At 54.8% G+C, this 23,759-nt stretch overlaps 4 protein-coding genes across 4 annotated transcripts; 3 read left to right on the top strand and 1 right to left on the bottom strand.

Annotated features, from left to right (window-relative positions):
* Nucleotides 1-679: 679 nt before the first annotated feature.
* Nucleotides 680-5,387, top strand: EMWEY_00006350 (F-box/LRR-repeat protein, related; the record flags this gene model as incomplete). Its single annotated transcript, XM_013481592.1, has 14 exons — nucleotides 680-1,485; nucleotides 2,065-2,195; nucleotides 2,294-2,366; nucleotides 2,515-2,640; nucleotides 2,824-2,910; nucleotides 3,043-3,187; nucleotides 3,367-3,415; nucleotides 3,597-3,720; nucleotides 3,838-4,072; nucleotides 4,229-4,312; nucleotides 4,511-4,620; nucleotides 4,797-4,980; nucleotides 5,136-5,189; nucleotides 5,367-5,387. The coding sequence occupies 14 exons, from the start codon at nucleotides 680-682 to the stop codon at nucleotides 5,385-5,387; spliced, it is 2,229 nt and encodes a 742-aa protein (XP_013337046.1).
* Nucleotides 5,388-6,861: 1,474 nt separating this feature from the next.
* On the top strand, nucleotides 6,862-14,188 carry EMWEY_00006340 (hypothetical protein, conserved; the record flags this gene model as incomplete). Its single annotated transcript, XM_013481591.1, has 5 exons — nucleotides 6,862-7,906; nucleotides 8,135-9,252; nucleotides 9,468-9,620; nucleotides 9,729-13,870; nucleotides 14,068-14,188. The coding sequence occupies 5 exons, from the start codon at nucleotides 6,862-6,864 to the stop codon at nucleotides 14,186-14,188; spliced, it is 6,579 nt and encodes a 2,192-aa protein (XP_013337045.1).
* Nucleotides 14,189-14,283: 95 nt separating this feature from the next.
* On the bottom strand, nucleotides 14,284-20,403 carry EMWEY_00006330 (hypothetical protein, conserved; the record flags this gene model as incomplete). Its single annotated transcript, XM_013481590.1, has 6 exons — nucleotides 14,284-14,335; nucleotides 14,615-17,182; nucleotides 17,345-17,762; nucleotides 17,935-18,090; nucleotides 18,272-18,821; nucleotides 19,000-20,403. 6 exons carry the CDS (start codon nucleotides 20,401-20,403, stop codon nucleotides 14,284-14,286), a joined length of 5,148 nt encoding a protein of 1,715 aa, XP_013337044.1.
* A 767-nt stretch (nucleotides 20,404-21,170) lies between these two features.
* Nucleotides 21,171-23,575, top strand: EMWEY_00006320 (methionine aminopeptidase, putative; the record flags this gene model as incomplete). Its single annotated transcript, XM_013481589.1, has 5 exons — nucleotides 21,171-21,741; nucleotides 21,952-22,080; nucleotides 22,535-22,778; nucleotides 23,089-23,162; nucleotides 23,550-23,575. 5 exons carry the CDS (start codon nucleotides 21,171-21,173, stop codon nucleotides 23,573-23,575), a joined length of 1,044 nt encoding a protein of 347 aa, XP_013337043.1.
* Nucleotides 23,576-23,759: the final 184 nt, after the last annotated feature.

Genomic DNA, 23,759 nt, shown 5'->3' with positions numbered 1-23,759 from the left:
AGGGGCCCTTTTATAATTAACTGTTGGCAGTTGTCTAATGTTATGGGCATATAAAGGAAGAGGGGAAGGAGGGGGCACAGATACGTAGCAATAGATGGCACGAGAGGAGACAATTAGGAGACAGAAGGAATATAGGTTGCTACACTAGAATAGGAACAATAAAGTTTAGTGCACATATAAGGGAGGGCCCCTTCGTCTACTAGGACCCAAGGGGCCCCTCGTGCAGTAGCGAGCCTGCAGTACCCTGTCTATCTATACCTCTTAGGTGCCTACCGAGTGTTTGTTTACTGACAAAGGTTATAAATGGTTTCTTTTCTCTTCTTTTCTTAATATAAACAATAGGAGAAACAATAAACAGTAAAGAAATAAAGGACGCTACCTCCTAGGGGGCCCCCATGACAGAATTCTCCTTAAAGGGGGCCCCTCGACAGCAAAGCAGACTTCTTGTTCCTTAAATGCACTAATAACTCTTGGTGCTGCTGTTTTAAGGGTTTAGCTTTTAGGGTTTAGGGTTTGGAACTTAGGGTTTGGGGTTTAGGGGTTACAGGCCCGAGGGTCGTGCCCTTGCACGGCACTAGCAGCACCAGGCTACAGAGGGGCCCCAGTTCAGTACAGGGCCCCCCATTGGTTGCAGAAGCACTTTATTGAGGCCCTGTTACACCCTAGGGGACCCTTAAGCATGGTGGGGGGCCCCCCTCTCCCCATTGAAGGGGCCCCCCTATCCGCTCCCCTTGGGAGCGAGCAAACAACGGAAAAGCAAGCCTCTTCTTGGGGCCTCAATACTCACCCAATGGCTGCTGCTGCATCAACTGCATCAAGTGAATTAACCGCAGCAACAGCAGCAACAGAAGCAACTGCAGCAGCTGCAGCACCTGCAGCAACTACAGCAGGTGTCAGCACTGACGACGCACACAGCTGCTCTCAGGGGGCATCAGGGCCAAACCCAGAAGAGCACAAAGAGGGAACTAGAGGGGGCCCCCCTCATATCTCCTTAGAGACAAGAACCCAAGGACCCCAGGCAACTCGAAAAGAAGGGCCCCAAGAGGGGTCCCAAGAGGGGCCCCCCGAGGGGCCCCCTACGGCGAGTACGGAGGGCCCGCCTGATGGGCCGTCGCAAGGGCCCCTTGATGGGTCCCCAAATGGGCCTCCAAACGCACTATCAGGGGGCAGTGAAGTAATAGAAGAGGGGCCCCAAGAGGGGCCCCCTCACGAGGTCCATAACGGGACCTCACAAAACAGTAGCTGCTCTAACTGCTGCCCTAGGGGCCCCCGCGAAGGGCATCTTGATGGCCCCCCCGGGGAACCCGTGGCAAGCACAGACTCTCAGGAGTCCCCTGGTCGAGGGACCCCTGGTGCTGCTGGGGGCCCCGTCGTTGCCGCTGGGGGCCCCCTCTGCACAGAGTTTACCTTAAATGCAGCCCTGTTAGCGGGGGTTCTTGCCTTCTTAGAACTGCCAGACTTCTTGAGGTGCCTTCTTGTATCCAGGTGAGCTAGACCCTAGAAAACCCTAAACCCTCGGCAGAAGGAAGCGGCAACCAGGGAGGGCTCAGGGTTTAGGGTTTAGGGTTTAGGGTTTAGGGTTATGAGGGTTTCTTGCTTGCAGGTTATTCCATGAAGCAGCATGCACTGCACTAAGGAATGTGACTTCTGTTGGAGGCACAGGCAAGCCCCAAACCCTAAACCCTAAACCCTAATAGCGCTAATCCCAACAGGCCTAAGCGTTCTAGCTGACGGATGTGTGCAACAGCCTATTGGGAGGAAACCCCAAATCCCTTCTTTAAACCCTAAGTCCCAAACCCTAAACCCTAAACCCTAATCTGAGAGCTTGGGTGTTTGTTTGGCGCTCTTGTGCAGCTCGAGTGCTTGTTACAGACGAGCAGCTGAAAGTTCTCCTTCAACGGTGGTTAGTATAACCCTAAACCCTAAACCCTAAACCCTAATTTCTAAACCCTAAAACCACAGAGGCAACGGTTGGAACTTGTAGCTCGTCACTGTGGGGGCCTCATAGCTGTTACACAGGTAGAGTTTAGAGTTTAGGGTTTAGGGTTTGGGGTTTGCGCGCAGCAAGAACCTTAAAACCCTCGAGCTAGATGGGTTCCTACTAACACCAAAGGGCCTCGAGGCCCTCAAGGGGGCCCCCTTGGAGGGCCTCGCCTTGGCAGGTATCGAGACAAAGGATGACGCCTTTTTAGAAGGTATGAAACCATAAACCCTAAACACTCCCGGCCTCTACGTCATGATGTAAACCCTAAACCCTAAACCCTTAAATCCTCTCTTTTTTGGTGGTTTGCAGCTCTAAAGGAAGGCTGCAAGGGTTTACGGTCTTTCGGGTTTATTTGTTATGGCGGCGAGAAGTTCTCCATGGGGTATGCACAAACCCTAAACCCTAAACCCTAAATTTACTTACAGCAGCCATTTCCGTTGACGACAGCACTCTGTGGACCGCGCAGGCTGCACTTCAGTGTTTCAGGGTTTAGGGTTTAGGGTTTAGGGTTTAGGGTTTGTGGTTTGCAGGGCCCTGGAGGGTTTAGGGAAATCGTTAGATAAATTGCATACAGCGCAAATCGAAGCAAAGAAGCCGCAAGTTGCAGATGTCCTTGTTGACGCCGTTGTTGCTGCTGCAGCACCAACTCTGACCAGGTGCTGCTGCTGCTGCTGTTGTTACTACTGCTGTTGCTGCTGTTTCCGTTGCTCGTTGCTGCTGTGCAGCTGCGTGTTCCTCAAGGTTTTGCTGCTACTGGAGACAGAGGGTCTCTTTGCGTTGCTTGTCGCTAGGGTTTAGGGTTTAGGGTTTAGGGTTTAGGGTTTGTGGTTTGTGATCAGCTTGACTGTGGGCGGCGTCACTGAGGGCTGCGCCCTTCGTATTGCCCAACGAGTGGGGTCTAAGCTGCATACATTTGGCTATACTCGGTAAACCCTAAACCCTAAAACCTTAGTCCTCGACAGTAGGCTCTAATGCAGACGTCTGAGGGGCCCCAGCTGAGTCAGCCACTTTCCACAGGGTTTAGGGTTTAGGGTTTAGTGTTTTCTCTGTGCTTGCAGGCTTAGTGTAGCAGGGGCCCCCGTCAACGACTCCCTCTTGGCGATGTGTGCCCATAGGATGGGGGCCCTCACTACCCTACGATTGGTTGATTCCCTTACCCCTAAGGATCTACAGGGGTCCCCCGGGGGGCCTCACCAGTATCTCGTAACTAAAAACCCTAAACCCTAAACCCTAATCATATAATCGCAGACCCGGCTCCAAACCGTAGTCCCACCAAATTCACGTACACTTGCCCCCATATGCCGCATGACTACCCCTACGATCTTGGGTTTAGGGTTTAGGGTTCGGTTGTTAAGTGTTTGTCGTGCCGTGTTGTGCAACAGCAACCACTAGTCACAGCGGAGGGCCTCGCACGACTAAGACCCCTGCTCGGTAAACCCTAAACCCTAAACCGTAAACCGTAAACCCGAAGTGCACCTCTGCCCCTATCGCGCCCGCTCTGCCCCTTCAAGGCTTGAGGAATCAGTAGTTGAGGGTTTGCACGGGTACATTTAGGTTTCGCATCTGGGGTTTAGGGTTTAGGGTTTAGGGTTTAGGGTCTGGGGCTTTTCAGGTAAACTGAAGGCTTTAAGTTTAAGTCGTAGCTGCGGCCTCCCCTTCGCCGTACTATCGGACATCGATTGTATGGTGTTTGCGAGGTCCCTCTCTGCTAATCTGCAGGAGCTCGAGCTCAACGGGTAAGTTTTCAGGGTTTAGGGTTTAGGGTTTAGGGTTTGGTGCGCACGTCATAGTTCCAAGGAGTCACAGCATTGGGTCTAGGGTTTAGGGTTTAGGGTTTCTGCTGTGTGTGTCAGGCTGCATGGTGTGTCGGATGCTTTTCTTCACGAGGCATTGGATGCCTGTGGGTCAGGGGCCTCTGCGGAGGCTGCGGGGGGCCCCCAAGGGTACTGGGAGGGCCCCCAACGTAAGAGGAGGAGAGGCATAAAACAGCAGCCTATAGAGCGCCTGCACAGTTGGTGCTTGCATAAGGTGTCTGTAGAGGCGTCGGATATATCTGATGTGGGGCTACAAACCCTCGCAACAGCCCTGGTAAACCCCAAACCCTAAACCCTAAACCCTCAACTTCATCATGCACAGCTGCAGCACTACGTATAGACCCTACATGGGATTGATTACCCACGCACTCCGTAGCACTCTTGAGGGAGAATAGAGAGAGTTTAGGGTTTAGGGTTTGGTGTGGTACAGGGACCCAACTTGTTAAGCTTGTGCCTCAAAGGATGCCACTCTATCAGCGAGGCCGGGCTCTCTGCTGTGGCCGCTTGCTGCCCGGTAAGCCCTAAACCCTAAACCCTCACCTTCACCTCCACGTATACCGTAAACTATTGACGAGCGGTCTGTAGACGACTACCCCGTGGCAAAGAAGATGCGGGAGATAGGGGAGGGTTTAGGGTTTGGAATATGAAAGAAGGGTTGAGGGTTTGAGGGTTTCTGACCGAGGGTTTAGGGTTTACGCTGTCATACCTTCAGAACTTAGAAACCCTAAACTTAGGGGCTTGCTCGGGTGTTAACGACATGAGTGTTGTTGAACTCCTCAAGGGTTGCAGCAAATTAAGGACAGTGGTATTAAATGATGCCAGGTATGCAGTAGCACCTAGGGTTTAGGGTTTAGGGTGTGTGTGCTGTCCGCATTCGTTACTGCTGGTGTGTGAGTTTATGGTGAATATTCGTCTGCATGTTGTCTTTACTTGTGTCTGCACATTCTGTATCTGTGGTTTAGGGTTTAGGGTTTAGGGTTTAGGGTTTTTGGTTTCAGGATAAGTGACGCTACTCTAGAGGCAATAAGCAAGAGTCTAGGCCCCTCCTTATTAGAGTTAGCCCTCCATAGAAATGATCGTCTTACTGACGAGGGTTTGAAGTATTTAGCTGCCGCTTGTCCGTCATTAAGGAGACTGTCTCTATCTAAATGTGCACAATTAGCTGATGAAGGAATTACGCAGGTACGCAAACCCTAAACCCTAAACCCTAAAAATGTTTTCCCGTAGATAATACGTACGAGCAGTGCCAGGTTGGTTTCCCCCTACCAGCGTACAACCCTTATCGTCCAGAGCTAGGGTTTAGGGTTTAGGGTTAGAGGGATGTTGTTTGTGGGCAGGTGGCGACGGGTTGCCGACGGCTGCGCAGTCTACGGCTTGACGGCACGCGGACGGTAATTGTGAACTCTAAACCCTAAACCCTAAACCCTTGGAGACCATCACATTGTAATAGAGGGTTTATAAGACGCATTGAGGGAAGGGTTCAGGCTTGAGGGTTTACCGTCTAGGGTTTTGGTGAAAGGTTTTAGGGTTTAGGGTTTCTGATTGATTGTTTAGTATTTCCTGCATAGGATTTAGGACTTAAGGTCTAGGATTTCAATTTTAGGGTTTAGGGTTTAGGGTTTAGGGTTTATTGTTGTATGTGTGTGTATATGTATATATAGACGGATGCAGGTGTTGAAGCAGTAGCACGTAATTTATTCCGATTAGAATTTTTTCATCTAAGTCGTTGTTTTTTTCTGACGGGAATTTCTTTGAATTTTTTTTCTTCTTTTACTCATCCTTCTCTTAAATGTATTACTATGCCTAATACACATGTTACTCAACAGCAGGCACAAGCATTCAGGTAAATATTGAACAATAAACCCTAAACCCTAAACAATGCATTGATTGCTGCTGATGTGCAACAACATCTTCTACTTGTAGGCACAAACCCTAGAGATATAGGCAGCATACTCCATTCGGGAACTCGTGAGGGTTTAGGGTTTAGGGTTTACGGTTTGTTGGTGTCTATATGTTCGCAGAGAACGAAACCCTAACGCCTTATTAAAGCTAGAAGACCCTTAAGTCATGAGGGTTTAGGGTTTATGGTAGGGGGGACCTTCAGTCTCAAAATTTATCCTCTGTGGATGCCGACTAGGGCCCCACCACAGGTCTCAAGGAGGGCATTATAAGGGCCCACCGAGGCCCCCCAGGGGCCCCCCAAGGGGCTGTCGATGGCCTTTTAGGGGACATTGTTCGAAGGAAACATAAGAAAGCGCTATGATGAAGGGATACAGGGGCCAGAAAGGGGCCCCTCTCCCTCATCGTAGCGCCTAGTGGCACAGGGCCACCCCAGGGGCCCCTTCCCCAATTAGGAGGGCCCCTAGGGGGCCCCTGTGTGCCCTTTTCGAGCATTTTGGGGTTTAGATATGGTTTGTGTGCAACTCACTGATGCATGTGAACCCCAAGGTATATGCATGCATTTATAGCAGCGCATGCAGCAAACCTCAGAATGCTCCTCAACGCCTATTAGGTGTATACACCGATCCGTACTGCATACATGCATGCGATGTAGGGGGCCCAGACGGCCGCATATGAAGGTTTGTCCTAAATTATTTGTGCGTCTCCTAATTCAGCAGGCGTTGGGGGTCCTTAAGGATGTCTAGGGGCCCCTGCTTCAGTACCACAAAAGGTTCGGGGCCCTTAAGGTACTTGGGGGGCCCCCGTGTCGCGAGCGATGTCTCGACGGGGGCAGGGGGGCTTCAATTATGGGAAGCAGTTAGTGTTTTGAATTTTATATTCAAAATACATTTATAAAATATATTTTAGATGTAGATTTCAATTAATTAACCCCTTTATTTATGCAATTTCGGGTGAATAGGCACGTCATCTTGATAAGGAATAAGTGACCTCGCGGGCTCGCTCGCTGCTGCTGTGGCTGCGGCGCAGCAGGAGCCCCGTATATGTAGATGTAGATAAAATAATGCTTTTTACTGCTTTAATCAATAAATAAAAGGGGGAAATTGAGGTGTATCTGCAGCTCGTATTAGCGCACAGGTCAATACCCTCAGGGCGCGACTTCCTATGGTCGCCCCCAAGGGGCCCTCGAATGACGAGGGGGCCCCAGGGGCCCCCCAGTTTGTCCCTTTGGAGCCCGTGAGACCACCTGGGAGACCTGAGGGTTTTATTGAGATACCTCCTGCTTACCAGGGGCAAAAGCTGGGATGTACGTATACCGCAGCAAGTGACCTCAAGGGGCCCTTGGAATGGAAGGGTCCTGCAGATGGCCCCGAGGGGGGCCCCAAGTTCGTAGATACCTCCTTTAGGGGGCCTCCCGCTCTTTCGCAGGAGCTACTGGGGCCCTTTGTGGGTTGGACTAGGGCGGTGCACTTGGGTGCCCCCAACCCTCCTTATGAGTTGATGGAGTTTGAACCCGCTGCCCCACCTGTTCTATCCAGTGAGGCAACAGCAGCAGCAGCAGCAGCAGCGGCAGCAGCAGATGCAACAGCATCTTCTTCCGCTCCCTCTAAGCGCAGCAACAAAGCTCCCAAGGGGCCTCCAAACAGTGCTAGAGGGAAGGATGCCGCTCAATTGGGGCCCCCAGAGGAGCCTTCTTATTCCTTGCAGAGCCGCAAGAGGCCCCCTAATCTTATTCCACCAGATGGGCCCCCCCAAGGGGCCTCCTCCCTCAAGAGCGTAGGTGCATCTAAAGGCCCCCCAGAGCCTTCGGTACCCCCATCGGGGGGCCCTCTTGGGGCCCCCCCACCCGTCGGGGGGGGCCTCCAACAAGAGTTGTTCGCAAAGTATGGAGAGAAAATCCTTCCCTACACTTGCTTAGACGTGGGGCCCCCCACGTCTGCTGCAGGGTCAAATGGGGGCGCATGTTGTAACCCTTCTGGAGCAGGGGCCCCTGCGGGGGCCCCTGTGGTCTCCCCTGGGGGCTCCAATGGGGGGGCCCCTGGGGGCTCCTCTGGGAGTCCCCCTCTGGCCTCCCCTAGGACGGGGGCCCCTTTGTTATCCCCTACTGGGGCCCCTGTTAGTTCCCCCGGCGGATCACTCGCCAGCCCGGGGGGTCCCGCTGAGTCCCCCGTGGCTCCTGATTCATCTACGGGGGCCCCGAGCGTAGGTCGTTGTATGGTGGTGAGTTTAAAGAGTTACTGTACCCGTTCGTTTACCTTAGGGGAATTACCAGGGGGCCCCTTTGGTAGATGGTTGCATGCAGTGTATAGTTTTATCGGGGAGTGTGCTGTCTCTATACCCCGTGGTCTCTTTCTATGGGAGTTAATACACCCTCAATCAGAGACAGGTCTTCCTCTAGTTAGTCCTTCAGGTGTATATGCAGTTCGTTTGTACTTAGAGGGGGCATGGAGGGCAGTACAGATTGATGATATAGTACCTGATGGGGGCCCCACGGGGGCCCCCGTTTTTCCCGTCTCTAAAGACCCCAGGGAGATGTGGGGGCCCCTACTTGCTAAAGGGATCCTTAAGGCATTCAGGGGGCCTCTAGCAGCCGGAGGAGGGCCCCCACCTGTTATTGAGGCCCTCACAGGCAGAAAGGAGGTACTGCTGCCCCTGTCTCCTTCTCTTGTCTCCTGCTACTGTCTTAAAGGCCTATGGGCATCTGTTAAGCTCAAGGCAAACTCTGCTGCTGCTGCTGATGCTGCTGATGCTGCTGCTGGAGGGGAGAGAGAGCAGGAAGGGGTACAACGGGGGGGACCCTTAAGGTCTGTAGGCGGCCCCTTTGAACAGATGTTAGGATGGAGGCCCTTTCTCCTTGCTGCAGCACAAGAAGGAGACACCCCTTCAGTATCTCTCCTTAACAGGCAGTCAGGTGGGGGGCCTCTGCAGCAGCTAGCCGGGGCCCCTGGAGAGCTGTTTGCTGCGTTTGGGGAAGCGGAGAAGGTCGGGCCCCCCAGGCCTCCCCCTCACCTGGGGACCCTGGAGGGGCCCCAGCTTCCATGTGAGCAGTTCCTAACAGACTTCAGTGGGGCCCTCCCCCTTAATAGTCCTCAGCATCCGCTTAATAAGGAGGAGGAGCAGCAACGGGCGGCAGCAGCAGCAGCAGCTGCTGCTGCTGCTCCCCCTCAGATCACAAGAGAAAAAGAAGGGGGCCCCATCATCGTACAGAGGCCCTTTGCAGTGCTGCTGCAGCATCTCCTTGGAGGGGGGGCCCCTTTACCAGCAGAAATGGACAGGGAGGAACCTGAGGGCCCCACCACTCCTGGCAGCGGGGAGGATGCCCCTGTAGGAGAAATATTGACCTCGGAGGTGCACCCGGGAGCCCCTGGTGGTGGTGTTGCTGCTGCTACAGCAACAGCAGCAGCAGCGTCTGCTGCAGCAGCACCAGCGGCAGAACAAGAAGTAGGGTCTCCTAGAGGCAAAGACAGCAGCAACTCTGGTGGCAATGCAGACACACCAAGGTCTGGCGGTGCTGCTGCTGCCGCAGTCGCACGCCGCGGCAGCGGATCACACATCGTAAGAATATTGCTGCTGCTGTTGCTGCTGCTGCTGCTCGTAGGGAGAGTGGCAGTGATGGCCTTTCGTTGCTGCTGGCGGCGGTGTGGCCACGCTGCTGCATCTTCCGCACCTGCTGTTTAGACTTGCACGGTGCTTTTGTTACTGCTACTGCCGTTGTTGCTGCTGCCGCTACTGTTGCTGTTACTGTTGCTCTTGCTCTTGTTGCTGCGTAGGCTCAGCAGAACAAAGCAGCAGTCATTCAGGAGGCACTGAAGACGTGGGGAGTGCCCTGGGCAACAGGGGGCCCCCCTCCTGTACCCCCTGAGGGCCTCCGCTTGGAGGGGGGCCCGTGGGTGCATTGGCAAAAGATGGTAGATGCCCTGGCAGTCAGAGGATGCTGCAGTAGCAACTGCAGCAACTGCTGCAAGAGTTGCAGCAGCAGCAGCTGCTGCTGCTGGGAGGGCCCGACATTTTCTGTGTATCTGCCTGAGCAGGCCCTCGATGAGGCCCCCCTTCAAGAGCTTTATGATTACCAGCAGGGGCCCCTCGCCCTTCAGTACCCTCTGAGGGCCTCTGTCTGTCTCCTTAATATCCCCAAAAGGAGACTGTTCCCCCCAGCAGCACCAGCAGCAGCAGCAACAACAACAACAGCAGCAGCAGCAGCACCAAGTCCTACTAGCAACCATGTTGCAGCAGGAGAGGCAGGAGAGACAGCAGCAACAAACAAGAAACGCCTATTAAATTTCTTTCGTCCACACACACTTATTTTGTCCCTTCAAGGGACACCTTCGCTGCTTAACAACCCTCAGCAAGGGGCCCCCATAAAGGAGACTGGGGGGCCCCCCGCTGACAACGAGGGATCCCTTCAGCAGCTGCAGCAACAGCAACTGCAGCAACAGAAGAAGCAAGAGATGCAGCAGCAACAGCAGCAGCAGAAGCAGAGGGAAGACACTGCCTGCCACCTCCTTAATCTCGATACCGTTATCCCGCAATGGGCAGCAAAAACACCTCAAGTCTCTGCCTGGCTTGTTGCTGCTGCTGCTGCTGCTACTTCTGTTTCTGCTGAGCATGGTGCAGCAACGGATGCTGCGGGGGGCATCATCCCAGGGACTGCTGCTGCTGCTGCTGCTGCAGAGTTTGCTGCGGCAGCACAGATGCTAATGGGCCCCGAAAGGGTTAATACACTGGCGACTGGATGGGGGGCCCCCCATGGCAGCAGGGCTCTTGCTGCTACGTCAGCAGGTTTGCTGCTGCAGCAGATGAAGGGAGCCCTTTTAGCAGAAGATGTGGGCCTCCCTCGCTTGGGGGCAGACAGGGGGCCCCCCCAGATGCTAAGACTGGCTAGGGGCCTCAGTAGCTTGCTGCTGCACGGCGAGAAGGGGGCCCCTGTCTCCTGTCTCTTAGAGCTGGGGGCAGGTACCTTTGCTTTCCTTGTTATCTTGAGGGCCCCCGCAGCAGCGGCACCCTTTACTGTCTCTTGGAGGAGGCCTTTGCTACAGTTGCAGCAGCTGCAGCAGCAAGCAGAGGCGGCTCAACAACAGCAGCAGCAGCAACAAAGCAAACGGAAAGGGCCCTCAAGCGAGTCCTCGGGGGCCGCTGCATCCTTGCCTAAAGACGCTGCGGGGGCCCCCCAGGCAATACTGCCACAGGGGCCCCTTGAAGTACCCTGCACGCACCTGAGCCTGGAGAGCTTCCTTGCGGGCCCTCCCCTGTCCTTCTGTGTGCAGCAGTACCCTATTGTGGGGCCCGAGAGGGGGCCCCCCGGCTGTCACTCTATTTGGTATAAAGCAGAAGTGGAGGCCCTATGGAGCTGCTTCTGGGGCCCCCCCTATCTGCTGCTGATGCTGCAGGTACCCCATGCAGGCTTGGGGCCCCTCCTCCGGCTCTCCTTGACGCCACTCGGGCCTCCTGTGAGTGTGTCAGCTGCGGGGGGCCCCCAGGCCTTAAAGGGGGCCACCTCACAGGACCCAAAGCAGCAGCGCTCTGTAGCAGTTAACCTCGGGGCCTCAGACCTTCGCTCTCTCCCTTTGCTGCCATTCCTAAAAGTACCCTTAATGGACCCCTGCCTCCAGCAGCAGCAGCAGATACAGCAACAACAGCAGCAACAGCCGCAGTACTACATCGGTAGGTACTTGCTGCTGCTAGAAGCAGCACTTCCTACCCCCTCTAGGGCCGTCCACTGTTCCTTGAGTGTGGCTATGCCTCCTCAGGGGCCCCCAGGGGCCCCGGAGGGCCCACTGGGGCCCCCTGGTGCTGAGGGGCTCCCAGGCCTTGACGCGTCTACCAAGGATGCTGCTGGAGGACCCCCCCTCTCCCCCACATCTCTCTCTCCTCAGCGGCCCCTCTGTATGCAACCCCTGCCACTCACCTTCAAGGCCCTCTGGCAGGGGACCCCACTTGGGGGCCCCCAGGGCCCCCCCGAGCTGTTGGACCTCGTTGGGGGCCCATACGGAGAGGCAATCCTCCTATGCAACCACAGACTGGTTGTGAGGGGTCCCCAAGCAGCTCGCCTGTCCCTTAGCCTGACGGCAGAAGGGGCTCCACCAGGGGCCCTGTTGTGTGCGAAGTTGCTGCAGCTGGTAAAGAGGGGGGCCCCCGATGCCGCAAGAGACAAGCGCTTAGGAGAAGACAACAGCCACGCTACCTTAGATCCGCAGCACGACGGGAGCCCAACAGCAGCAGCAGGAGCAGCAGGAACAAGTTCTAAGACCACCTCTAAGGCTTCTAAAGGAGCTGCTGCAGAGGCAGATGATGGCCTCACAGGGAAAGAAGACATGCTGCAGAGGCCTGAGGAGGTGCTGCTGCTGCAGCAGGAGGCCCCCTCTTGCTGCATATTCGCTGATGTCCATTTGCTGCCTGGGGCCCTCTACGTGCTGCGTGCCCACTATTATGAAGAAGCACCACCTGAACCTCCCTCCCCCCGCTCCACCACAGAAAGCTACTACTGCAGAAGCAGCAGCAGCAACAGCAACCGCAGCACCAGCAGCAACAGCGGCAACGACAGCAACAGCAGCAGCAGCAGCAGCAGCAGCAGCACGTTGAACTGGGTGTTAGAGGCAACGGGAAGCGGTGAGGTGGCTGTGGGCCCTGATATAACAAAAGACGAGATAGCAGCAGCATGGAAGGAGCCTACATACCCTGGTAGGAGCCAACAGGCGGTCCTCAGCAGGCGGCTGTACCTCCAGGGGCCCCCGGGGGCCCTTCTACGGGGCCCTCTCTTAGGAGGAAGCGTCAGCAGCAGTGCAGATACCCCGGGGGTGCCCAACCCACTCTCGCTGCAGCATTTGCTGCAACTCGTCTATTGGAAGCTTAACTTAACTATTGTGCAGTTTGTACAAGCACTTAAGGCAGAAGCGCAGCAGCAGCAGCAGCAGGAGGAGCAGCAAGACCAGCAGCAGCAGGAGCAGCAAGACCAGCAGGAGCAGCAGCAAGAATCATGGAGGCAGGATGACATATTTGGGGTCCGCAGCTTCAGCGACTCTAAGAGGTTGCCTCCTTGGTGGGGGCCCCCCAGTATAGAATGCAGCCCCCGGTACCCTTTATGGGGGGCCCCTGACATAGAGATAGAAGGAGGAGAGGGCCCCTTTGAATTAACGCAGCAGATATTCTGCAGCAGCAAACTGCTAACTGAGGGGCCCCTCGGCCTTTTGATTGGGGGCCCCGATGCCCTAGAGAAGTTATATACAGAGTGTGTGGGGCCCGCTCTTGCTGCAGCAGGGGGAGGCCCCATGACCCCGCAGCAAATTGCTGCTGCTTTGGAGAAAGGTGCAGCAGGGGCCCCCCAGAAGAGTCGCGAGGAAGAGGTGGGGGGGCCCAGAGGTGGTGGGAACAACAAGAAGAACCAGGGGGGCCTCGACAAGAAACCACGGGGGCCCCCTGAGAAGGGTAGAGCCCCAGCAGCATCAGGAGGCAGGGGCCCCCTTTCGAAAGGTGGTAAAGATGAGGCGAGGAGAGACAGAGGACAGTCCATTGTATCCTCTGAGGGGGCCCCCACGGCCCCTGTTGCTGCTCCTCAACTCCTTAAGGGCCCCCTGCAACCTGAGCTCTATACCCACCCTGAGCTTAAGAGGTTTGTTGCCTCTATTGCAGGCGAATCAGCAACACGTATTGTGGGCCCCCCCATCACTTGGGGTTCCCAGATGGGGGCCCCCCTCTCCCTTTCTTGTGGGGCCCCCCAGGCAAAAGAGGGACCTTGCTGGGGGCCCCTTATTGAAGAAGAGACAGCAACAGATGATCTTACAGATGCGCTGGAAGAAACAACTGCCTGCATTGGGAACATGCGCGCCATGCTGCAGCAGCAGGAGGAGCAACAGGAGCAGCAGCAGCAGCAGCAGCATGAAGGTGTAGAAGAGGACGAAGGAGGGCCTCCCCCTCCGCAGGCGCCCGTCAGCCCTCTGCTGCGGGTAAGGGGCCCCCAAAAGGAGACACGGGAGGCCCTGCGTCTGTTGCAGCTGAAGAGACAAGAAGTATTAAGTGCTGCAGCAGAGATAATGACAGAAGAAGCAGCAAAAGATATAAAAATAGATACCCTAGAGAAGGTACTGCAGCAAATGCAGCAAGCTAAGCTAAGGGGCCCCCATAAACAAACAGAAGAAAAACTACAAAATACACTCGCGCTGTTAAAGGCAACACAAAGGTATCATTCTTGCTGCTGCTGCTGCAGCTGCAGCTGTTCTTGCTGTTGCTGGTTTTGTTTTTGTTGCTGTTGTTGTTGATCCTGCTGCTGCTGCTGTTGCAACTAATGCTGCAACTAATTGTTTAATTTGTTACACGCGTATGTCCATCTTCCTCTGTTGCCTTGCATGCTGCTGCTGCTGTTGCTGCAGAATACAGGACATTTTGGAGAGGTCTGGCGGTAGCAGCAGCAGCAGCAGCAGCAGTCCTTCAGCAAAGAAGGAGGATCGTCGTGGTCCTAAGAAGCGACAAGAAAGAGAAAATGATTATCCTCCTCTAACTAATGAGGAGACAGAAGAAATAAAAAATATTTTAGATACAATTGCTCAATTAGAGGGACTGTTTCCTCCTATTAGACCTTTATCTACACCTAAATTAACCTCTATTGTTGCTGCTGCACAAGAAGCTATCAATACACGCAAAGAATCTAATAATACATAAAACCTAAACCCTCATAAACCCTAATAAACCCTAAACCCTAAGTAAGGTCGAGGCCTTTACATCCCTACAGCATCAGGGTATATTCCCTCTAATACCGTCTCTAAAGGGGCCCCTATAAACATAAACCCTCTAGGGGCCATTTCTGCTGCACACAGCAGTGCCTCTCAACAGGGTACAGGGTAAAAGCCCTACAGTAAGTAGGGGGCCCCCGAAAAGGGCCCCCTACTAACGTACGTCCAGTGTAAAAGAGTACACAATCCCTCACCTGGGGGCCCCTGTAGAGTGGCGCTTGCCTCTAGGAGGCCCTGCCGATCTAGGGGCCCCCCTTGAGTTCCCTCCCGAGGGTTTCGGGGGGCCCGATGAGGGGGCCCCCGATCGTTTGGTGTTTGGTGACCCCACTGGGGGCCCCCCTGAGGATCTTGAGGGGCCCCTGTTGTTGCCATTCCCTCTGGGCCCTGTTCGTGGGGGCCCCCCTCTGCCTCTGCCTTTTGCTGCACTGGGTCTTGTGCCTTTGCTGGGGTGCCCCTGCTGCCCTGTGTTTGCGGGGCCCCCCTGGAGGGCCCCTCCCACCTCTTGCGGGGAGGGCCCCTCTGTACCCTCTAGTTGTTGGGGGCCCCACTGCTGCATTAGCTGCTCGTAATAGATGGCTTCTTCTGCTAGTAGTATTGCTAAGGCTGTCTCTTTCTCTTCTTCTTCTATCTCTGCTAAGCTGGGGCCCCTTGCTGCAGTACCCTGTACCCTTGCTGCAGCAGCGGGGCCCCAACAGTTGCAGCTGGGGTCATGCGCTGGGGCCCCCCGAACTTTCAAAGGTGCCCCCATCTTTACTGTAGAAAGAGGGGCCTCAGAAGCACGCATCCGATCCTGCAGCAGCTGCTGCTGCTCCTCCTGCTGCTGCTGCTGCTGCCGCTGCAACAGCTCTTCCTCCATTACCTGCCTAATGCTTGCCGCTGGAGGGGGCCCCCCCGTCGTCTTGGGGGCCCCTCCCCACGCCTTTCGCTCTCCTGCGGGGGCCCCCCATGGATGTTTGCCCACCTTTGAGGGAAGCTGTTGCTGCTGCTCCCGTTGCTGTTGCTGCTGCTGCTCTACAGCAAGGTCCCTTTCGTCCCGCAGCTGCATTAGTTTAATGGCCCTTCTGCTTGGCCTAACACGCACGAGGGTCTCCAAAGATACTTGAAAGGGGGCCGCAGCACCTCTCCCTGTTGCTGCTGCTGCTGTTGTTGCTGCTGCTGAGGGGGGCCCTTGGGGCGACCCTCCCATCGGCTCTGCTGCAGCAACAACCCACTGGGGAGCCCCAACAGCCGGCGATGCAGAAGACATCCGGGTACCCCTGGGGGGGGCCTCCTTAGGGTGAGGGTACAGGGGGGCCCCCAGCGAGTTAGCTATAAGAGGCCCCTCAGCAGGTGGCTGTGACCTTTTTATAAAAGGGTGTACTTCTTTGCTGCTGCTTTCGTTTGTTCTGCTGCTGCTGCTGCTGCTGCCTTCTAACGAAGACCTCCCTAAAGGGCGATGCCCCCGATGGACCCACGCCTGCTGCCTCTCTTCAGGATCACGCTGCTGGTGCTGCTGCTGTTGCTGGTGTTGTTGCTGCTGCTGCTGCACGGCGTGGCGTTGCTTGTTCCGCTCTTGCGGCTTTTGCCGCTTTTGCTGCTTGCAGTCCTTGTTGGCCTGCTGTAGTTGTTGGTGCTGCTGTTGTTGCTGTTGTAGCTGCTGCTCCTGCTCTGCAACGGGCCCCGCAGCGCTTTGTGCTGCTGCAGGGGCCTCTTTCTTCGGGAGTGCAGCATTTAGGGGCCCCTCCTCAGCAGCAAATAGAGACAACCAAATGTCTTCACGAGGCCCCCTACAGCAACCAAGAAGGGCCCCTGGGTTGCGAGAGATAAGGGTACAGACAGCAGGTAGGCGGCACACACTTGCGGGGCCCCCAAGGGTACTATTACTACTACTACCTGCTAGGGGGTCCTCAAGGGCACTAGTACTACCTTGTGGGGAACCAGGGGGCCCTTCCTCAGAGACGTCCTCCAATGGGGGGGCCCCCAACCCTTCTACGCTGTGGGGCCACACACTAAGGGCCCCTGCCTCCGCTAGCTGCGCTAGCAAGTGCTGCATGCCGGCAGCAGCAGCACGGTACAGCACGAGAGGCTGGTGGACGTGGTGCTGCTGCTGCTGCTGCAGCTGCAGCAGCAGCAAGGGAAGGTTCAGCAGAAGAGCGCAGCAGCAAAAGTCAAACAGCTGCGGCAGCAGCAGCTTGCTGCTTAGACCTGAGAGCTGCAGCAAATCTGCAAGACAAGAGCAACGCGAAGCTATTTTGCTGCAGCAAAACGACACAAGAGAAGGAAATTCCTCTCGCTGCTGCTGTTTCTGCTGCTGCTGCCGTTGCTGTTGTTCCTGTTGCTGCTGTTGCTGTTGTTGCTGTTCCCGTTGCTGCTGTTGCTCCGGTTGCTGCTGTTGCTGTTGCTGCTGTTGCTTCTTCCCTTCCACCATGGGAAGGGGAATAGGGTATTCAGGTAGAGCTAAGACGACAGCAGCAGCGCCGTGGCAGCTGCTGCATGATGCTGCTGCAACGCCCCCCAAAGGCAGCAGCTGAGGTGTACCTATAGCGACTGCTGCAGCAGCAGCAGGAGCACCAGCAGCACTTGCTGCTTCTGCTTTAAGGGGAATAGAATACAATAGGCCATCAGCCGTCAGCCCCAGCAGCTTTAAAGGGCCCCCAAAGGAGATGCTAGAAAACTTGGGTAGAGGGTACAGCGCTGAGGGCCCCCCCCCCACCTCGAACGGCCCTTGGGGGCCCTCATTGGAAGGCTCTTGCTCTTGAGATACGAAATGCATCTCCGCAGGCCTACATCCAGATCGCCAGACACACAACCTGCAGGCAACACACAGAGCAGCAGCAACGGCAGCAAGCAGAAGCTGCAGCACACGCCAAAAGCAGAAGCACGGAGCCAGCTATTCAACGGGGGCCCTTGGGGGCCCCCCTTCAGGAGCGTTAGATGGTACTTACAAGCCATTAGAAGTAATTGCAGCACCTGCATAATCTGATACGCATATTAACTGCAACGAGGGGGCCCCATGCCCCATAGGCTGCTGCTGCCACTCGCCTGGGGGCCCATGGGGGGCCCCTCCAGAGGGAGTTGAGTGAGTCCTCATTAGCTTTACAGGAAGAGGCTTGAAAAATAACTCCCAGTTCTTGTTGCTGCTGCTGCTGCTACTGCTGCTACTACTGGCGCTACTACTACTGCTGCTGCTGCTCGTCCTGCTGCTTATGCTGCCCCGGCCAAATACAGACGGAGCGGCTTGTTCTTGCCGTCGTCGCTGTTGCTGCTGCTGCTGTTGCTGCTGTTGCTGTTGCTGCTGCTGCTGGTTGCTAGCTGCTCCAGGGGGTGACGGAGAAACAGGGCATGCGCCCCATACAAAAACCTCTGCAGCAGGAGCAGCAGAAACAGCAGCAGCAGGAAATTACCCTATGTAATAGGAGAACATACACCAGCAGCAACAGCAGCAAACGTAATAGTAGTATCAGGAGCAGCAGCAGCAAGATTCGCTAAAACACCCCCATCTAGCTGCAGTTGCTGCTGCTGCTGCTGCTCTTACGTTGAGGTGCCTTTGCAAGTGCAGCAGAAGCAGCACCTGCTGCTGCTAGCTGCACCACAGGAGGAAGAGAGAGAAGTTCAGGGGAGGAGACAAAAGAGACAGAAGGAGGCAAACCGCACTGTCCCCTATCATTCGCCCCTAGTGTTAAGGTGGCCCCTGAACGAATACACCATACACCCTAAACCCTAAACCATAAACCCTAAACCCTAGATACTAAATCGTAAACCCTAACATCTTAGCTTTACAGGCAATTCAAAGGCTTAGCCGGGAGTTAGCCATCAGAAAGTACTTGTGCGAGGGTTTAGGGTTTAGGGTTTAGGGTTTCATATTGATATACCTGTATCGAGCAGCAGCAATGCATGTCTGTCTCCTGCCGAAACTGAAGAGACAGACAGCCGGAGGGGGCCCCTTATAGGCAGCAGCGGCTCCCCTGCAGCTCCTGCTGCTGCTGCTTCAGCTGCAGCAGATCGATGGGATCCCCTAGGGCCCTTGTACGGCCTCGTGAGGGTCTCAAGCTCTGTCTTTAGGGGACCCCTACCCGGACCCTTTTCGGGGGCCCCCCCACCAGAGTGGCACATCAGCTGGGGCCCCCCGAAAGGAGGAGGCCCCTTTCCATCCTTGCTGCCTCCTGCTCCTGAGTTTGCTGCTGCTGCTGTTGTTGCTGCTGCTCCTGCACCCCACAAAGGGTCCGGGCCCCACACATAGAGGAGGGTTTCGGTACTCTCATTGTCTTCAGAAACAGGGGCCCCCGTAGCACCGCTTGGGGCCCTCAGTGGGCCCATGGGGTCCGCCCAAGAGGGGGGCCCCAGGAAGGGGACCTCCAAGGAGGAGGCCCCCGATGGCTCCCGCTTAAGGAGGGCTAAGCCATGGCGAGACCCTAATGCAACCTGAGCACATAAAGAAAAACAAAAGAAATCCTTAATAAAATAAATTATTATTATTATTATTATCATTTATTATTATTATTATTATTATTATTATTATTATTATTATTATTTTATTAATAAAATAGGCGAGGGGCCCCTTATGCTGTTGCTGCTGTTGCTGCTGTTGTTTTTGCTGTACCTGCGCTACATGCATGGGCTTCTCGGGGCCCCCCCTTGCTGATGAAGGGGCCTCCATGTCCAGGAGAGTAGATGAGGGTATCGTTAAGGGGAGGGGTTGGGGCCCCACAACAACCCCTTTGCTGCCTCCTGCTGCGGGGCCCCACACCCAAAGGGTACTATTTGTTGCTGCTGCAGAGGCCCCAGGGCCGCAGTATACCCCTGTTATCCCTAGGCACTCTGAGGGGAAGCAATGGGGGCCCCCACAGCTGCTGCAGGTAAAAACCTTAACCTTCTTATCCTGCTGCTGCTCCTCCTCCTCCTTCTCCCGTTGCTGCTGCTCCTGCTGCTGCTGCTGTTGCTGCTGCTGCTGCTCAGCATTAAGCGTCCTTAAGGGTACTCTTGTAGGGGCCTTATCTCTCTTATCTCCGCGGCACGAGAAAGAAGGAAGGCCCAACAGATAAGAATCCTGCGATCCCCAAGTGTACAGACACCGCAAAAAACGAACCCCTGAGGGGGCCCCATCAGGGGGGCCCCCCTGCGGGCCCCCAAGGGGGGGCCCCATAAAACCTGCTAAGGCTGAAGAAGAGACATATTCCCTCAATAAGGGGCCCCCCCAAGGCATTAAAGAAAGACGAGATAGTCGTGCTGCTTCTACTATAGGAGGAAGGGGCCCCCTGCTGCAGTTCTTGCAACCCTTGGGGGCCCCCTCAATACCCCTATGGGGGGCCCCCTGTATGCCTAAGCAGTCTTCACAAAGAGGCAAATAGCGACAGAAACATGAAGGAGCAGCAGGAGCTGCTGCTGCTGGTGCTGCTGCAGGGGCTGCTGCTTGCGCTGCTGCATCAGGGGCTGCTGCTGCCGCCGCCGCAGCGGCAAGACCACTACCACCAGGGCCAGCGGGCCCCGGGGCTGCAGAAACTTCCACCGTGCTGCTGCTGTTGTCGCTGCTGCTGCTACTGCTGTCGCTGGTGCTGCTGCTGCTGTCGCTGCTTTCGCTGCTGCTGCTGCTGCTGTCGCTCTTGCTGCTGCTAAAGAATACTTTTGATGATATATTCCTCAGCGCTGCTGCTGCCACGGGGCAGACCTCTTTAGGGGGTTGCAGCTGCAGCAGAGACACCTCAACGGGGGCCCCTGCGGGGGCCCCTGTGGGCCCCAACTGCAGCAGCTGCAGAGCACAGATAATGTTACCCCTCCTAAGGAGTCGTGATATACCTAAGGCAGCACAACCGCTGCAGCAGCGTAGACACTGCGATAGGTAGCAGGGGGTCCCCCATTCCTTCCAAGTCCTAATTACAGGGGGCCCTGCAACCTCAAGGGCCCTCGGGGGGCCCGGGCACCCCCCGGGCCCAGGAGGCCCCCAATCGTTGGGGGCCCCCTGTGCCGATTCAATAGCAGGGGGCCCCTCTGTACACCCGAGCACCATACGAAACCTCTGAGCAGCAGGGGCCCCCGACGTGCAGCCGGGCCCCCTGGGTACCTGCTTGTTCCCTGTCTCGTTAATACTTAACGAGACAGGAAACAAGCAGGAAGAGTATTCAGGCAGTTGCTATAGCAGCAGCAGCTGCAGCTGTGCAGCAGCAGCAACAAGGAGAGGTCCCTGAGCTGCTAGAGCGATAGGGGCCCCTGCCGAGCTGCTGCTGCTGCTGTCTGGGGCCCCCGAGGGAGTTTGCTTGGGAGAAATGGGTAGTATGAAAAGATAAGAAAAAGGAAAGAAAAGAAAGGCAATAAAATAAAAGGAAAGAGGAGAGAAAAAGACAAACAAGGAAGACATACAAGCACCAGTAAAGAAGAAGACAGGAGGGGGCCCCTGTGCTGCGAAATAGACGCGAGGGGGCCCCCTGTATGCAAGCTGCTGTTGCTGCTGCTGTTGCTGCAGCAACAGCAGCAGCAACAGCAGCAGCAACAGCAGATAAGAAGTAAAATAGAGGGAAATAAGGGAGTTGTTTATTGATTATAATACCCTCTGTAGGCCTGCATGCCCTAACGTTTAGGGGGCCTTCATATTGAGGGGGCCCCTTAGCAGCAGGGGGCCCCCTCCAATAAGGGTAAAAACAGCAGTAGACAGCTAACGGCAGCACCTGGAAAAAGGAATCATAAACAATAAATAATAATAAATAATAACGGACGGCAGCAAACTAGTAGCATCTGGCCCCCCCCTTGTCTTGTAACAAGGGAAGAGGGGGCCCCCCCATGACTGCCTACCTTCCTCCTCCAGCAGGAGGAAATGCTGCTGGAAGGGGGCCCCTACACACGCTTCTGCTGCTGCTGCTCTTGCTGCTGCTAGGCGGGGCCCCTCAGAGCGGCAGCTGTTTCCGCTTCCTTGGAAGACCCCCAAGCAACAGCAGCAGCAACAACAACAACAACAGCAGCAGCAAAAGCAACGGAGGAAACCTGTATTTAGGGGGCTATACGAAGGGTTTGCTGCCAGGGAAAGGATTTAGTAGAGGGGAATGGCTGCGTCTCCCTCAGCAGCAGCACAGGGAGCCCCCTAGATTTATGGGGCCCCCCTTTGCTGTTGGGTGCTCCTCTTCCTGCTCATCATCAGTGCAGCAGAAGCAGCAGCAGCAGCAGATTGAGGGGGACCTTAATGCTGTTGCAGCAGAGATCTTGTCGCCGCTGACACGCCAAGTTCCTCCCCACATAGAGAGGCCCCCCTATGCAGCAGCAACAGCAGCAGGAGCAGCAGCAGCAGATGATGATGATGATGAATATAGTGATACAGCAAAAATGCCACCACCGCTAACTAATGAAGAGATGGACAGTGAGGCTGCTGTTGCTGTTGCTGCTGCTCCTTCTGCTTCTGCTGCTGCTCCTTCTGCTGCTTCTGTTGCTGTTGGTGTTCTTGGTGCTGCTGCTTCTATTGTTTGTGCTGCTGCTATTAATGTTTAAGCTGCTGTTGATTCTCATTCTGCTGCTTTTGTTGCTGTTGCTGCTGTTGCTGCTGTTGCTGCTGTTGCTGCTGCTGCTGCAGGGTTACGTGCTGCCTGTCGCGCCGCTCGTTTTGTTTTAGAGTGTGCTATGGGCTTCATCTCTCCTCCTCCCCCTCTGCAGCAGCAGCAGCAGCAACAGCAGCAGCAGCAACAGCAGCAGGAGGAATTCCGTGGGAATGGTTACATATGGCGTGGTCCCCGTTACGGTGTATGGCCAGTATCATGGTTATCAGCAGCAGCAGCAGTAGCAGCAGCAGTAGTCTCCTCTAATCTACCTCTTAGTGGCTTATTAATAGATTATTTTGTGCATGCATTAACTGTCTCCTTATCTAGTTATCCCTCTCCTCTCCTATATAAGGGATTCCCTAGGAGTTGCTGCATATCTCCTGATCATATACTCTGCCACGGTATACTTGCTGCTGCTGCTGCTGCTGCTGATGGTGCTGCTGTTACTGCGGTTCTGGCGGTGTTGAAGGTGCAGTAGGAGTAGAGATGGCACTGTTGCTGCTGTTGGTGTGTTGTTGTTGCTGCTGCTGCTCTCCGGCTGTTGCTGCAGCAGCAGGACTAGTACTACTACTACTACTCCTGCTGTTGCTGCTGTTGTTGTTGTTGCTGCTGCTGCAGGTGTACCTACAGCAGAACCAATAGAGCCAGGATCTCTGGTGTCTATTGACGTGTCTCTTTACCTAAATGGGTTTCATGGGGACTGCTGCTCCTCTGCGGTGTATCTACCCTCTGACGGGGCCCCCGGGGGCCCCCCTGGGGGCCCCTATCTATCTCAGGTGGAGATACAGAAGAAGCAGCAACTGGCGGAGATAGCAGAGACAGCAACACGTAAAGGAATATTAGCATGCAAGGAGGGGGCGCCGTAAGATTTATAGGGATTGCTGCTACTGCTGTTGCTGCTGCTGCTGCTGTTGCTGCTGCTGCTGATTTGCTGCTGATGATCTGTTTCCATGTTGCTGCAGTTGCTGCTCTTTTTATTGCAGCAGCAACTGCAGCAACATGGAAACAGATCATCAGCAGCAAATCAGCATTGCCGTTTCTGTTGCCATTGCTGCTGCATTTCTGCTGCTTCCTCTGCTTCCCTGCCACTACAACTACGACTACAACCCCTACTACTACTGTTGTTGCTTCTGCTGCTGCTGCTGCTGCTGCTGCTGCTGCTGCTGCTGCAGGCTATCGAATATAGGTATAGCTATAGAGCGTTATATCGATAATTTGGATTTTTTTACTCCTCGACAATTTTGTGGTCATGGCATCGGAAGAAAATTCCATCAAAGACCTCTTGTTAGTATTTATTCATATTTTTATTCTTTTTTTTTTTATTCTTTTTTTTTCCTTCCTTCTCTTCTTCTTTTGTCCCTTCTTTTGTCTCTTAATCTTTTGTTTCTTATCCGTTCTCCTTTTCTGTGTCTTCTTCTCCTGTCCGTTTTTCTCATCATGTCTCCTTTTTCCTCTCTCTTGATTCCTCTCTCTTCCCTCCCCCTTGTCTCGCCCGTCTTACTGGTTATTACCTACCTTATTTGGGGGTTTATACGCATATATATTATTAGGGATTGTTTATACTTTATAGATATTTAGGGTTGTTTGGGTTATTAAGGGTTTAGGGTTTAGGGTTTAGGGTTCATGTGTGCAGATCCACCATCGTTGGTTTCCGTCTAACTCGGGGTGTATGTACAAAGGACTTGCATTTACTATTGAGCCTGTTATATGCCCTAGAGAAACATCATTTACATTGTTACCTGACCAATGGACTGTTGCTGCTGATAATAAATTACCGTATGCTGCACCTGCTGCTGTTGCTGCTGCTGTTGCTGTTGCTACTGCTGCTGCTGTTTTTGTTGTC

Source organism: Eimeria maxima, genomic scaffold, assembly GCF_000499605.1.
Source record: "Eimeria maxima Weybridge genomic scaffold, Emw_scaff36, whole genome shotgun sequence".
Taxonomy (NCBI): Eukaryota; Apicomplexa; class Conoidasida; order Eucoccidiorida; family Eimeriidae; genus Eimeria; species Eimeria maxima.
This window is presented reverse-complemented; position numbering and strand designations above follow the sequence as displayed.